The sequence below is a fragment of the Nilaparvata lugens genome, chromosome 12 (genome assembly GCF_014356525.2).
Source record: "Nilaparvata lugens isolate BPH chromosome 12, ASM1435652v1, whole genome shotgun sequence".
In the NCBI taxonomy this organism is placed as follows: domain Eukaryota; kingdom Metazoa; phylum Arthropoda; class Insecta; order Hemiptera; family Delphacidae; genus Nilaparvata; species Nilaparvata lugens.
The window spans coordinates 23766230-23781160 of record NC_052515.1 but is presented as its reverse complement, the minus strand read 5'-3'; the positions used below and the strand labels follow the sequence as shown (position 1 = coordinate 23781160).

Here is a 14931-nt window from a genome sequence, read left to right as displayed (position 1 = left end):
GTGGTACCGCGGTCAGAGTGCGAGGCAGGAATCAAGATCTATAAATGTAGGTCATGATACAATCCCGTGATGCATTGCAAAATCGCCATTTTATTGGGTTCTAGTTCACCAAATTTCAAATTTATCAGCAGTTATCATTATAGATTGAATAACATGATGTGTTATTTTATTATATTGTTCAAGGAATATTGCTTGGCTTTGAATTGTAAAATAAATTCTTCCCACAGAATAATAATATTTAGATTCTAACTAGGAACTGAATTGTTGATTTTTAGATTGGGAACTTCAAACTATTTTTTGAGGTTTGCCTTTTGTCCCAATGTCATATGTATCATAACAAGTTACAAGAATAAAAACAATTTTTAATAATAAAAAAAATGAATTTTTTAACCATTTATTATTGAAATTTCATTATTAGAAAATCGAAAACCTAAATTTACATATTATCTGAACCAGAATATTGTTTTTAAAGAGCATAACTCATGATTTTGTTATGAGCAGATTAAAATATTTCAAATGTACCGCCATAAAGACCCCACATAATGGCCGCTCCATAAGGAACACGAGTGTCATGACCTGTATTTATAGACCTTGGCAGGAATAATTCACCAGTAACTGGATTTCGGAACATATACTGTCAAAATGGTTCCCATGGGACGCGGAACTTTTTACCGCTAGTCACAATAATTTACCGCTTGGAACAATTTACCGTGCTCCCAGAACCTCCACAGTGAGAGTAATACTTCAAAGGTACTTCCCATGATATAGTATTGTGAGGTCTACGTTTTAGTGGCAGTGTTTGATTAGCAATTGTATTGCTATCCTTGTCTATCATTCAACAAAGCGGATAGAGCTTTCTCTTTCTTGCTTTGCTCTGTTGTCAGATCGGTTTTTAACTATGTAGAATTATAATTAATTAACAAAATATTGTATCTTGATTATAAAATCATTGAAAAATATAATTTTTCTACAACCGCTCGTAAAGTTCTTCTTTACGAACTGAAAACTCATCATAAAACAGTTGTTTTGTGAGGAGCGAGCGATAATCTACTTTACGCTCGCCAGCTGTTTACTTTACCGCTCGCTAACCGCAGCGCATGTGCAGACGGTCCATTATCGACCAATGACAGTTCTTCGATTGTGGTACCGCGGTCAGAGTGCGAGGCAGGAATCAAGATCTATAAATGTAGGTCATGATACAATCCCGTGATGCATTGCAAAATCGCCATTTTATTGGGTTCTAGTTCACCAAATTTCAAATTTATCAGCAGTTATCATTATAGATTGAACAACATGATGTGTTATTTTATTATATTGTTCAAGGAATATTGCTTGGCTTTGAATTGTAAAATAAATTCTTCCCACAGAATAATAATATTTAGATTCTAACTAGGAACTGAATTGTTGATTTTTAGATTGGGAACTTCAAACTATTTTTTGAGGTTTGCCTTTTGTCCCAATGTCATATGTATCATAACAAGTTACAAGAATAAGAACAATTTTTAATAATAAAAAATGAATTATTTAACCATTTATTATTGAAATTTCATTATTAGAAAATCGAAAACCTAAATTTACATATTATCTGAACCAGAATATTGTTTTTAAAGAGCATAACTCATGATTTTGTTATGAGCAGATTAAAATATTTCAAATGTACGGCCATAAAGACCCCACATAATGGCCGCTCCATAAGGAACACGAGTGTCATGACCTGTATTTATAGACCTTGGCAGGAATAATTCACCAGTAACTGGATTTCGGAACATATACTGTAAAATGGTTCCCATGGGACGCGGAACTTTTTACCGCTAGTCACAATAATTTACCGCTTGGAACAATTTACCGTGCTCCCAGAACCTCCACAGTGAGAGTAATACTTCAAAGGTACTTCCCATGATATAGTATTGTGAGGTCTACGTTTTAGTGGCAGTGTTTGATTAGCAATTGTATTGCTATCCTTGTCTATCATTCAACAAAGCGGATAGAGCTTTCTCTTTCTTGCTTTGCTCTGTTGTCAGATCGGTTTTTAACTATGTAGAATTATAATTAATTAACAAAATATTGTATCTTGATTATAAAATCATTGAAAAATATAATTTTTCTACAACCGCTCGTAAAGTTCTTCTTTACGAACTGAAAACTCATCATAAAACAGTTGTTTTGTGAGGAGCGAGCGATAATCTACTTTACGCTCGCCAGCTGTTTACTTTACCGCTCGCTAACCGCAGCGCATGTGCAGTAGGCTATATTTTAGAAAAATGCAATTCCAATAAGTTCATGTCCCTACTTTTTCGCCCCATTTCCAACGGTCATGTTGGCAAAGTCACGTAGAGCGTTGTGTCTCACGCTGAAGGTCCCAGGTTTAAATCACGGTCCTACCAATTTTTTTTGTAGATCATACTAATTGTTTTATCTTATCCTAATAATAAATCATTATAAAATAAATTATTATGATTAGATAGAATAATTAAATTGTATCATTTTATTATTATTACATTGATTCATCAAAATAATTGGATAAATTATAAAAAAAATGTTCATTGTATTGGAATCCAATACTGCAGTTGTAGAAATTTTTTTTATGTAATTCTAGCGGAAAAATGTATCGCTCTCGTCAAAATTTTCACGCTCCGCTACGCGTCGCGTGGTAACTGTTTTGACTCGAGCGATGAAGTCGCGTTTTACGCTCTTAATACATAAATAACTATTCTTGCTTGATAAAATATAATTAATTGTTTTAAACGAGAATGATCAGTTATATTACATTAATAAACCGGCATCAGTTACCCTCCATAGAAGGCATTGACAAGACAAAGGATCAGCAACGTTGTTCTCCACTGCCATTATAACGTGGACCTCACTATAGGATATAAGGAGGATGAACAGATACCAGATAATATAAAAATAAATTTCTAAAATTGTGTTGCAGTGTAGACTGTGATTTGAATGAATTGTGATGTGATTGAGTTGATGTGTTTGCAGTGAGAGCGACCCTTGGCAATGCCTTCTGTGCACCGACATGGTGCCCCTGTCTAACAAAGTGGCCGAGGCAGGTGTGAAGCGCAAGGCGTCGACCGCCCTCACCAGCGAGGAGCAGAAACTCGTCGAGAGGATCCTGCTCGAGCTCTACTGCCAGTACGATCCCAGTCTGCACTTCAGGGAGATTGTCAGTCCTGAGGTAAGCGAACGTTGGCTCACCATCCCTCTGCTGGGCTGAAAAACTATAGACTGTAATAACTCTAGAGCTCTAGCTCCGCAGTGCAGGCTGGATGCTTGTCTGACTCGGACTAGGCGCTGAGACAGCAAATAATAGCAGCTTTGGTGGGAATGCGAGCGGCCGCAGTAACATCTTCCACCCAGCAATGGTCGGCGTAGTTCCGCCTAGCGGACAGACGAAAGATCAATCCAGTCGGTTATTTGATCCCTCCAGCCAGGCTCAGCCAAGCAGCCGAGACAATAGAACAATGGAGTGGCGGTCTTATTCGCGTTCATCAGCAGTTTTCTTTCTCAATGATTTTGATTTTGTTACCTGTAATCAATAATAACTCCAGTCACCAGTAAAAAGTTTCCAGAAACGTGGTTTACAACCATATTAATGACTTTTCATGATGATTTTTAATTATTTAAAAACATTGTTGACATTCTTAGCCTTCAGGCTAAACTTGGGGTCGCTGAGAACGAATCTGCAATCAGAATTTCTCTATCACGAAAAATAACGAAAAAAACCCAGCTGTTGATCTTCCGGCAACCGTTAACAGTCATCCTGCAATGCGGCCGAAACACTTCCAAGCCAGACACCCATCTCAAATGACAACAACGCCAAGCTGTGAGAAACCATCCTGCACTGCGGCGCTAGGTTAAGGGCCGGTTTCCGAGCTCGGGATTTAGCTAAGGTCTAGACTTTGAACAGCTGGAGTCAAAAAATTGACTTTCCGAAACAGGACGTAGTCGCAGTTTTTACGATAATCTGTATTTTCTCATTTCTATAATTGGAAACGTTTTTCCTTAACGAAATGAAACATTCCTAAATACTTCAAAATCGCTGAAACTTCACACTATTTACTCTTTTTGTCATTTTGTGTTCAATTTTCTAGTTTTTCGAAATTTAATTTTAAAATCGTTGGTCGTTTTATTGTGACTACGCCCTGTTTTGGAAAGCCAATTTTCTGACTCCAGCTGTTTAAAGTCTAGAACTTAGCCTAAATCCCGAGCTCGGAAACTGGCCCTAAAACTGAAATGTCTCATATGTGAACTGTATTTAAGGGAGTGCACACAGAGGGTGGTCAGGCGTTCGGAGCTCCAGTGGTCTAAGAAGGTTATAGATATATTATACGGAGTGAGTCATATGTATGGGAACCCTTTAATAAATTGGAGACTGTTGTAGATATAATACTGTAACTTTCAGGATAAGTTATTGGTCAAATACTCTACCTTTTGATATACAACTGAATTTCAACCCCTCATAAGGGGGTGACTTAGGGGTTTTAACTCCCATATTTTAAATGTAAACACCAATTGTATGATACATCATTTCAAAGACCTTTTCAGAACGAGAAAGATGACATTAATAAAAATGTTCTATGATACTATTGGCGGCTGTTTAAAGTTATAGTTTTTAAATAAATTGATAGAGTTCAATCAGCCGCCATTTTGGATTAAAGTATCATAGAAAATTTTTATTGATGTCATCTTTCTCGTTCTGAAAAGGCCTTTAAAATGATGTCACAATGGGTGTTTACATTCAAAATATTTGACTTACAATCCCACATTTCTTTAAAAACTAAAACTTCAGTGAGCCGCCATTTTATTTAATTATTTATTCATCATTCACAATCAACTTAAGGACAAAGTAACAGACTACAGTCCAAAACTTCTTTCCATCCCAATTTCATAAAATAAATTGTCCAAATACAGGTTATGTGCGACTTTTCAATTCTTCACCAACTTCCACATTGAAACAAAACGCAAACACTTGAAACAATTAATTAATTAATTTTGGATACAAGTATGATCCCCTAAGTCACCCCCCCTATGAGGGGTTGAAATTCAGTTGTACGTCAAAAGGTAGAGTATTTGACCAATAACCTATCCTGAAAGTTACAGTATCATATCTACAACAGTCTCCAATTTATTGAAGACTAATGGTTCCCATACATATGACTCACTCTGTACAATAAGATCTGAAAACGTATATATTCAGGGCTACTCAATTTTCTTATTTGTAAAATAACACCATAGTACATTTTTTTGGGATCTTTTTAATGTAAAATAAATAAAAAACAACTAGTTTCGATGCTTACATCATAAAAATTAATATGTAAGATGAGGGATCTCGAAAAGATCTCAAAAAAGGGTACTATGGTGTTATTTTACAAATATATGATAAAAATATAATATGAATATCTCCATACTCCTAAGATCGCTCTGACCGCTGACTGTGCTCTGTCTGCATCCACCCCAAGTTTTATTCTACTGTAATCTAGGACTTCGGCGGGATGCACACCGTAGAAACGCATTTCGTGAAGCCCTCTTTCATGAAACTTGTTTCATGCATTCCGTTTCACTCGCGCATGCATACAAAAGAAACGTTCCCTGCTTAATCTTATCAGTCAATTGCGAGCAACTTTCGTTTCACGTTTCCTGAAACTTTTTTCACGAAACGCGTTTCTCCGGTGTGCATCCGCCTTAATGCTTTATTTGTCAAATTACAGAGTTTGTGTGTGTATAGAATATTTCACCATTCTGAGTTCTCTGGCAATGAATCGAAATTGAAATCAAAATAATCAGATATGACTAATTTGTTTGTCATAAAAATACAAAGATGATTTTGAATATGGTTATTTATAATAATTCAATACATCAAATTTTCACATCTGAAACACTTAATATGAAAACTATTCTCTATGGAATAGCCCAAATTCTGCTACTCCATGCAAAATGTAAATGTATTCTATTTTATAAACAATAAAATTAATGCTCAAAACTATTTTATTTGGTACAAATTTTGAAATGATCTGTTCCCAAATTTTCATTTTTAGGTGCCCATATCTCACAAACTAATAAACTAAAACATTCTATATACGTGTTTTATTTTGATTGTTTTTTTTCATCACTTGATGGTATCTACAGTAAATTGAATAAACTTTGTAAAATATTACTAGAAAAATATTCCAAATCTGGTGGGCACAGCCTCAAGAACACATCTCCTCTCCGTTATTTTTTTCTTCAATCCAGGACACAATAAGGATTCACTTTGTTTCATTTTTAACTTCCATATCGAGATTATATCTTATGTTGATAAAACAACTGAGTACACTAGTGTACACTAGTATCTGTATACTATACTAGTATTATACTAGTGAACACTAGTACACTGGTACATAATAATAACGAGTGAAATGGCTGGCTCAGGTATGATTTCAGACCTTCAGGTTGCAACTGATCAATTTCAGGCCCTCTGACATGACCTAACGACTGATTCTAAGGCAGCCGGGACCTATTGCACTGGTAAAAACAAGTTTGTGCGTACACTTATCCAATGAAATAATGCTTCAAAGAGTAAAATATACTGTTCTCAATTAATAAATTTACCTAATTATAATTGTAATTTTCCGATGTTTTAGAACACGGGCTATTATGAGGTGATCAAGAAGCCAATGTCGTTTGAGAAAGTGAGACAAAAGCTGGACCCGGCCGACACCACAGTCGAAAAGTACACCTGCGTCGAGGACGTCATCAGTGATATTAGGCTCATATTCAAGAACGCTTACATCTATAATAGTGTAAGTATTTAACACCTTTTTACACGTTCAGTACATCTTATCACGCAAGATTCATAAATATTCACTATTGATCTAGTATTTTTGAAGTTTGATCAAATTTAGAAGCAAGTAGTTTAACGCGATTTCTGTAACAATGAAAATTCATTCTTGTAATTCCACATCCACACTTTCGCCCAATGCGTACAAATGACGATGAGAGTGCGAGAGTGTGGATGCCTGCTTTGCTAACGCTTGCTTTCACTGGCCTTCGCTTGCCATCGCTCCGATTTCGTCGAAGATCAGCCAAGCGAAGGCTAGTGGCCAAGCCGAGCATCCAAAAACGGTCACATTGCAAGCAACCCAGCTTGACCAGCGACTTGACGATAGTGTGGACTAGGCATAACAAGGCTGGAAAATTCAACATTTCCAAATTTCACTTGCCGTTTGAATGTTGGTGTCAAACACCTCTGGAACAAACATTCAAATTCTTGAAAAATCTATCTCCAAGGAAAACAGTGCTAAAACAGCTGATCAAATAACTTTTCATTATTTGTGTTTCCTATTATTCAAGAATCAATCAAAACAGTTCTAATAATATCAACATATTGCCATTTAAAAGTATAAACTCAACCTCCCCCATTAAACCATAATTGAACACAATCTTTTAGGTTATTTAGACTGATTGAAATCTACCCAATCTGAGATCCTCGCCCTGTCGTGGTTGATGACGGCATTTACACACAAGCGAAAACCCAGCCTCAGACAACAGGTTTAGGCAAATTATGCCACTATCGAATGTGTCCAAAATGAATTATCAAAGTGTCAAAATGAATTATTATTATTAGGAAGTCTAATTTATCAATTTACTTATTCATTGATTATCGTATTCATTTATTTATTGCAGATAAACAGCCAGGTATATACGGACGCAAAAACTCTGGAAGAGTTACTGGACCAAATGCTGGAGAAGTGGATCCCGGCACTGGCTGCCGAACCTGGCAGTACACCCTCTGCCAACAACCAACCCGCTGAGGAGGAGGAGGCCGTGGCTGAGGAGGAAGCAGCAGCGGAGGAGGAGGCCGAGGATGATGAGGAGGAAGACGAGGAGGATGAGGAGAATGAAGATGGACATCCACCGGCCGCCAAACGCGTCCGCAGAGCTGTCTCCGACTGACCAGAGGCACTGACTCCCCTTAATTCGACGGGAGTCTCTCCGCAGTTTCCTCCTCCCGAGAATCCGGATCTACTTCAACTGTAGTGTTTCCTCCTCCCGGAAATCCGGATCTACTTCAACTGTAAAGTGTTACCTTCTCCCGGAAATCCGGATCAAATTCAACTGTAAAGTTCTTCGCACCTACTTCAACTGTAAAGCGGTCCTCCTCCCGAAAATCTGGACTTACTTCAACTTCAAAATCTACTTCAAATGTAACTTCAACTTGTACTTCAAGTTTCGCACCTACTTTAACTTCAAAGTGTGATAATGTGTTTCAAGTTGTAATTTTTGTTCTGATTTCACCGTTATTTGTATCGTCAATGAGTTTGATTTCACCGTTATTCAGTGATTTCACTGTTATCGTCCACAAATTTGTTTTCATTTTAATGAATCTCTGTGAAACTTACTAGAATAAAATGTAAAGTGTTGACTATGTTTATGTGAAATCCGATAGGAAAATTTCATGTTTTTCAATTTATTATGCACGCTGAACACAGGGACATTAGTAGTTTCTACTAGCTGCTCCGGGATCGCGGAATTGGAGATGTTATTTACATGTATTTTCTGAACATTTCCAATTCCGCATTCCCTTGCAGCTAGTGGAAGCTACTATTGTCCCTGTGTGCAGGAGATTCATTTTCTCATTCATTACTGAGGCAGCTTACCTACAGATAGCAAGCTATTGTTAGCAACGTAACGAAAATTGCACAACCCACAATGTTGAATGAGTTATTGTTCATAGTAAGGTTGATAGAAAACTTGACTAGCAATTAACTAAGCAACCACATTTGTGACTAGAATTTTATCAAGGAAATAAAGTTTGGACTAGGAATTAACTAATCAACTATAGTTGTGACTAGCAATTTACTTAGGAACTACAGTTGCTCCTAGCAATTTACTTAGCAACTACTGTTTCTCCAGCATCTTTTGCGTCAATATGAACAACATAATCAACTTTGTGTTAAGCTGTGTATTTGGCTATCAACTTAGAAATTAGAGTTGCTGTAATTTCCGTTACGTTACTATCACCAGTTGCTTTCTGTATGATTGTGAGCAGCCTACGACGTGGGTGTTACTGGTCTAAATTGTTCGAACTGAATATTATTTTATTTATTTGTTAAAATTCAATGCAATTGATAATTTTCCAATAGAAATAATCGATTTACGAGGATAAATCGAAAACTGAACAACTGAATAAAGAAAAGTATATAGGTGAAAAGAGGAAATAGAAAATATTGTTCATTTTTACAAATACTTGATTGAATTATCTAAATGTTTTGTGGAATTAACACTTTTGGCCACTCATCAAGTTTTGTGGAGACTAAAGTACATTAAAATCATCCATCATCTCTCATGATATTTTAATTACCAACCCTACTTCTGAATTAGATGGTGAAGTGTCCTTTGAATTGAAAGACATGCTATTTGGATTCGTCCAATGTTATTTTATCTTTCAATTATTGAAATTGCATTATTGGTGTGTAAATTTATTGTTAATATGCTTAGTGCTGACATTTTTGGCCTGGTACCCTTCAAATGTGACTATGAGTGATATTGAAAATTTTTGTATAAAGCTGCTAGAAATGAATTCTTGTAATTTTACTTTAGAAATGAATCCTTTAGATATGATGGTTTCTTTGAAATGTGTTAGGATCAACAAATTTATTTATAGATGATAGATGATAGGTATTGAATGAACTCTATAAAAATAATGAATGAATCCTGTAGTTGGTTAATAATGAAATAATGCGGAACTATAATACCCATATTGATATTATATAGTTTATTAAGAAGAATAGTTTATTGATATACATCGCAGTATTTCATTTAAAGTTGGTTGTCTCAACTTTGAAAGACAAACTTCAAATTCCTAAGGATTGTTTGATTCAATCAACAATTACCGAATTATAGAACAATGAAAACAAAACATTGAATGTAATTTTTACTAGGTTTATTCAATTGATTAGTTTACCTAACGAATATTTTGTTTTTAAGCTTTTTCTAATATTTGAACCCAGTATACAGCTTGATTGTTGAATATTTATTTCACTTTTGTATTTCCTATTTATTGTTTAGATTGATATTATTTGAAATTTTTTAATAAAATTCATTTTCTGAAGTGCAGTTGTTTCGTTAGTATTGTAGTTAACAGACTTGAGTATTAGCTAACCAGAGTTCAATCTCTCTTCTATCTATTCTAGTAAAAAAATTGTAATATATTATTCATTACATTATTTGTTAAACTTCACTTTACGGGAAATGATTATATTCACAAAACGCATTTTAGAAATACTTCATAGCTAGGTAATAATTATTTGATCATATTTTATGGCTTCGATTCATAATGTTGCGACTTGTGACTCCTGTCAACTATTTTTCGTGACATAATGATAAAATCTTATGTTTATTATTGTTTTTGATATAATAATCTCAGTGGGAAACTACTGGCTAGGGTCTCTCTGCCTCTTCAAAAGATAAAATATTGATAACAGTAGTCGTTTGAAAATATGGTTTATTAAATATATTATAAGTAATAATTAATCAACACTTGATTAGTTAATTTTTGACACTTTAGTGTTGGTCTGGCTTCTTATACCTAAATATGGTCTGATTCTTAATACCTGTAATGGTATCTGAAAGTGATAATTTTAATTTTTTAGAATTTTCTGCAAGTAAAATAAACTCAACACTCAGATTGAACTGAAAATAGAACAGTAAGTTAGTTGTAAATAACGTTGATTATGAAATGAAATAAAATATGGATTTATGTTAAATATGAAATGAAATATAATAATTTCCTTTATTAGACAAAGTTAGGATTTCGAGGTCCTATGTATCACTCAACCTTGAATTAGACTGTAACATGATGTAAAGTAAAAAAAATATTTTTAAATAGCTATAATTTATTGGAATTCTCATTCGGTCTATAGAAAACTGATGATAAATTTACAATAAATGGCTATCATTCATGACACTGTGTTTGTTATGAATAATAGAGACAAAGTCACAGTTAAAAATTATATTCCTGAAGAATATCTCTTCCATCATAATAATCTCCAGTCTTATATCTCTGTGATTCATTACAACTGAATTTATATCTATTATAATCGTATAATTTTAGAACATAATCTTTTTAGGTACGGTATACATGTCTTTCAGAAACCTGTAAACTGCTCTCCCTATGATATTGATAAAATGTGTAATGTGAAACGATTCTTGCCCTGTTTTAGTTTACGTTATCCAAGTACTATTCTTAACAAAGATTAAAATTTACCTATCAACTTACCTGAAGCAATTGTCCTCTTTCCAATGTACCACTTTTAAAGGGTTATTTTTAATTATCAGGCGTTAATAAGAAACTATATTGTTTAATATTTTTAATTGCTTGAAATTAATTATTTTTAATCATGTTGACATGCTATAATTATAAGTAAATTATATACTTATACATAATTGATTTATAAATTGACATGCTAGTATGAAACTATCCTAATTTGAATTATTGTATATTTTTTCATTCATCAAACCTTTTAAGATACTTTTTAATCTAGGCTACTCATTTATTCAAAGCAAAGAAATGAATTAGACTATATCTACCATTTAAATTTTTTTAGTGATTTTAACATTTTAAAATTTATATTAGGTAGCCTACGTTACTGTGAATAATTTGAAGCAGTTGACATTTGCATTACTTATAATGTTCAATTCATCCTATTTATTACTGCTCTTGTGATTTCACAAGATATAATCTTTATCAATTTATTCTTATCAAGTTTCACCCTGTTTATTGATTATTATTTATTTCACTTCACTGTTATGTTGGTTTTGTACACAGCGTGCTGTATTTATCGATTTTTTAAATTTCGAATCTACATTATCAATAGGATAAATGTAATCTACTTTCACCTGAGGTGTAAGCTTTTCTATGATATTTGACTATAGTTTTACAAAATTGAAGAAATACAAGTACATGCGTTCAATTCACGACTTTCAAATCTCTTTGAATGCAGAAAAAATTTAGTTGAAATTAGCATAATAAAATTGTAAAAAATTGACACATAAAAAATTCACGCTTTATGAGTGTAAAACAGTTGAAGCTCAAGATGTTGAATAATATTGCACCTATACGTTCATATTTTCATATTGAAAGTGATCTCTTTATCACACATTAGAACAAGTCAATGATGATAGACCAGATTCAGTTAAAAAGAGCTTATTTAGTTGTTTCAACGTTAACTAATTAATATTCCTTCAATAGAATGCCTCACATTGAGGCTAATCAATTCATTGTATTTCAATAAATTGGACAAGGTGTTCTTATTTTCTACAAAAGAAGCATGCACCAGGCCTGTTATAAAATTATAACTAACTTGTATTCTTGAGGGTTGGAAAATCCTTATGGATGTTTTTACCTTTTTATTTAGTATAAATCTTAAGGGGAACTTAATCTATTATTATCAGGTAAGGAGCCTTATTCTTTCTAGTGTGGAATTATTTCATTTCAATAAAATAGCTCCATAGTATGGTACATGCTTCTATTGAAACCCACCTTCTAGGAAAATGTTATGTTGTCTATATTTTTGGTTTAGAAAATTTATAAATTTAAGTGTTATTAGTCTAGAAACAATACGTTTTCTATCGTACTCTGTAAATACATTATGAACCAATATTTGAATTTTGCTAAGGGATCAATTTAAATATACATCACTTAGATAGATTCTAGATTAAGCCGATATGATATTAGTAGAAATAAATCATTTTGAATCATGAAGAATTTACTCATTTGCAATCATAAAAACATCCTAGACTCATCTCACTCTCCACTGTATTCAAACCATGCTATTATAATTAATACAAAAAAATCATTTCCATTCCTGGAATCATCAAAAAACTGATCATTTTCATTTCTGAAATCTTCAAAACCTTAATCACTGAATCATGAACTCATTCAGATATCACCAAGTCTTTCAGATACTCAATAAAGTTTTTATGACTTCAGTGGCTATATATTTTTATAAATTCACAAAAGCTATAATGATTATGTTTTGTGCTGTCCTAGATTCAATGTCAATGCAATAATAATGCAAATCTTAGATAGTAGTAGGATAAAAATGAGGTACAAATATGAAGACATCCTTCAAAGTGATTAGTGAGTCAAATTATATTTTTTGTGAATCTACAATTATTATCTACTTGTATAAGCTCTTTTTTATTTGTATAGTCAACCTCTTGACTTATTCAACAAAGAATAAATTAATAAATCAATATTTTGTTGCAATAGACTTCAGCCTGGCAAAATAGTTTTAATAAATAAATTCTATAGAGTGTCCCAGAAAGAACGCAACATTTGAATTCTATGCCATTGTTAGTTTGGTAGCACTGTTACTGCCTGTTTTGCCATCTGCGGTTGGTTGACATGGAAACGCAATGTGATTATCAAAACGCATTACAAAAGTATGGCGAATGTTATGCCATATCGAAACGTTTGTGGAATTTTCGGTCGACAGATTTCACTAAATCAGTTTAACAGTTAAGATACTCATTGAAAAGTTGGAGGAAACAGGTTTGTTTTGGGATACTAAACGTCCAGGACCCCCACGTCTTGGCCGGTTTATCGAGTACATTGCTGATGACTAACAAAGTATTACCAAGAGTCCAGGGAGACAGAAATTGTGTTAAAAAAGTGAAAATGTGTCACTAAAATCGTGGAGGGAATTTTTGTCTGATATTGTTTGTGTTCCACAATCAACAATTTCCATTGTAATGGAAAATATTGTAAAATTATAAGTAAATAATAATGATGATTTAATTGAAAATTCAAAGGTTGCGTTCTTTTTGGGACACCATAAGTGAAAATTAACTATATTCTGCCTTTGAATAATACAACAGTTAAATACAATAAATATTAGAAATACTTACCGTTCTTTATAGTAATCATATTAGGCATATGTGTTGAGAAATTTGAATTTCATTCGGGTAAATTGATGCCTTGTGAATACCACTGCCAATCGCATGACTGCGACTCTAATGTTAGAATTTTTCAACCGTGATTAAATATGGAAGATTTTATTAGAAATTGTAGCTGATAAACTGCTGAAATATTATTTATGTATAATAACTATTTCAAATATCCAATGAAAGCTATATAAATAGAACTAAGATCTTCTGCTACTGAAAATATCGCCTTCTGTTATTTAGTTCTTCAGTCAATATTTGCTGTAGCAGAAGTCCTTAGTTCTATATGGCTTTCATTGAATATTTAAAATAATTATTATTCGTGGTTAAATGTTTGAAATCGTCGCCGTCATCCAATTGCAGTGGTATTGTGTATACAGCTTAAAAAAATTAATACTAAATTTGTAAACAAAAATACATACTTTGAAGTAAACTGGAAGCAATTGGTGACCCTTTGTTTGCGAAAAAAGTGACTTGTGATTAGATTATACTGAAACATTATTATTGAAAATTATTAATTTCTTTTAGATGAATTTAACTTGGAGTAGTTTAAAGAGTGTAGGACTATATTGTAATTTTTCGATTATTAAAATAAAGCAATAATACATCTTTCCCATTCTCATAGAATCATCCGTTGGTAGTTTTCACACTTACCGATTGTCGTCTGATAATCAGAACATTGTCGTCCGATTATCTGATTCACATCAAAGATACTGATTCTCAGCTAATTGGAGGGCATTTCTGAGTGTACGCCGACAATCGGTAAGTGTGAAAACAACCATTCCTCATAAAATATGGCTGGTACATATTGGTTGTTAGATTATTACATTAATAACAAATGCTGGCATTTGTGTAGTTCATTAATAAATCTATAATAGAAAATGATATCATTGACGCTTTTATATCAATACAAGCACTAAATATACTATTGTTAGTTAATTATTATAATGGATGAATCAACATTTACAAATATGCAATTATGATAGAAGTTCCTTACAT

At 33.3% G+C, this 14931-nt stretch overlaps 1 protein-coding gene across 9 annotated transcripts in view; it reads left to right on the top strand.

The window, feature by feature from the left end:
• The window catches only part of LOC111051592 (transcription intermediary factor 1-alpha), a 128845-nt gene extending 114304 nt beyond the window's left edge, over positions 1–14541 (top strand). For all 9 annotated transcript variants that reach the window (XM_039439226.1, XM_039439225.1, XM_039439222.1 and 6 more), the window contains 3 exons: positions 2986–3181; positions 6627–6785; positions 7669–14541. In XM_039439226.1, coding sequence (XP_039295160.1) covers positions 2986–3181; positions 6627–6785; positions 7669–7938 — 625 coding nt within the window. In that variant the 3' untranslated portion in view covers positions 7939–14541. The remainder of the gene's footprint in view (positions 1–2985; positions 3182–6626; positions 6786–7668) is intronic.
• Positions 14542–14931: the final 390 nt, after the last annotated feature.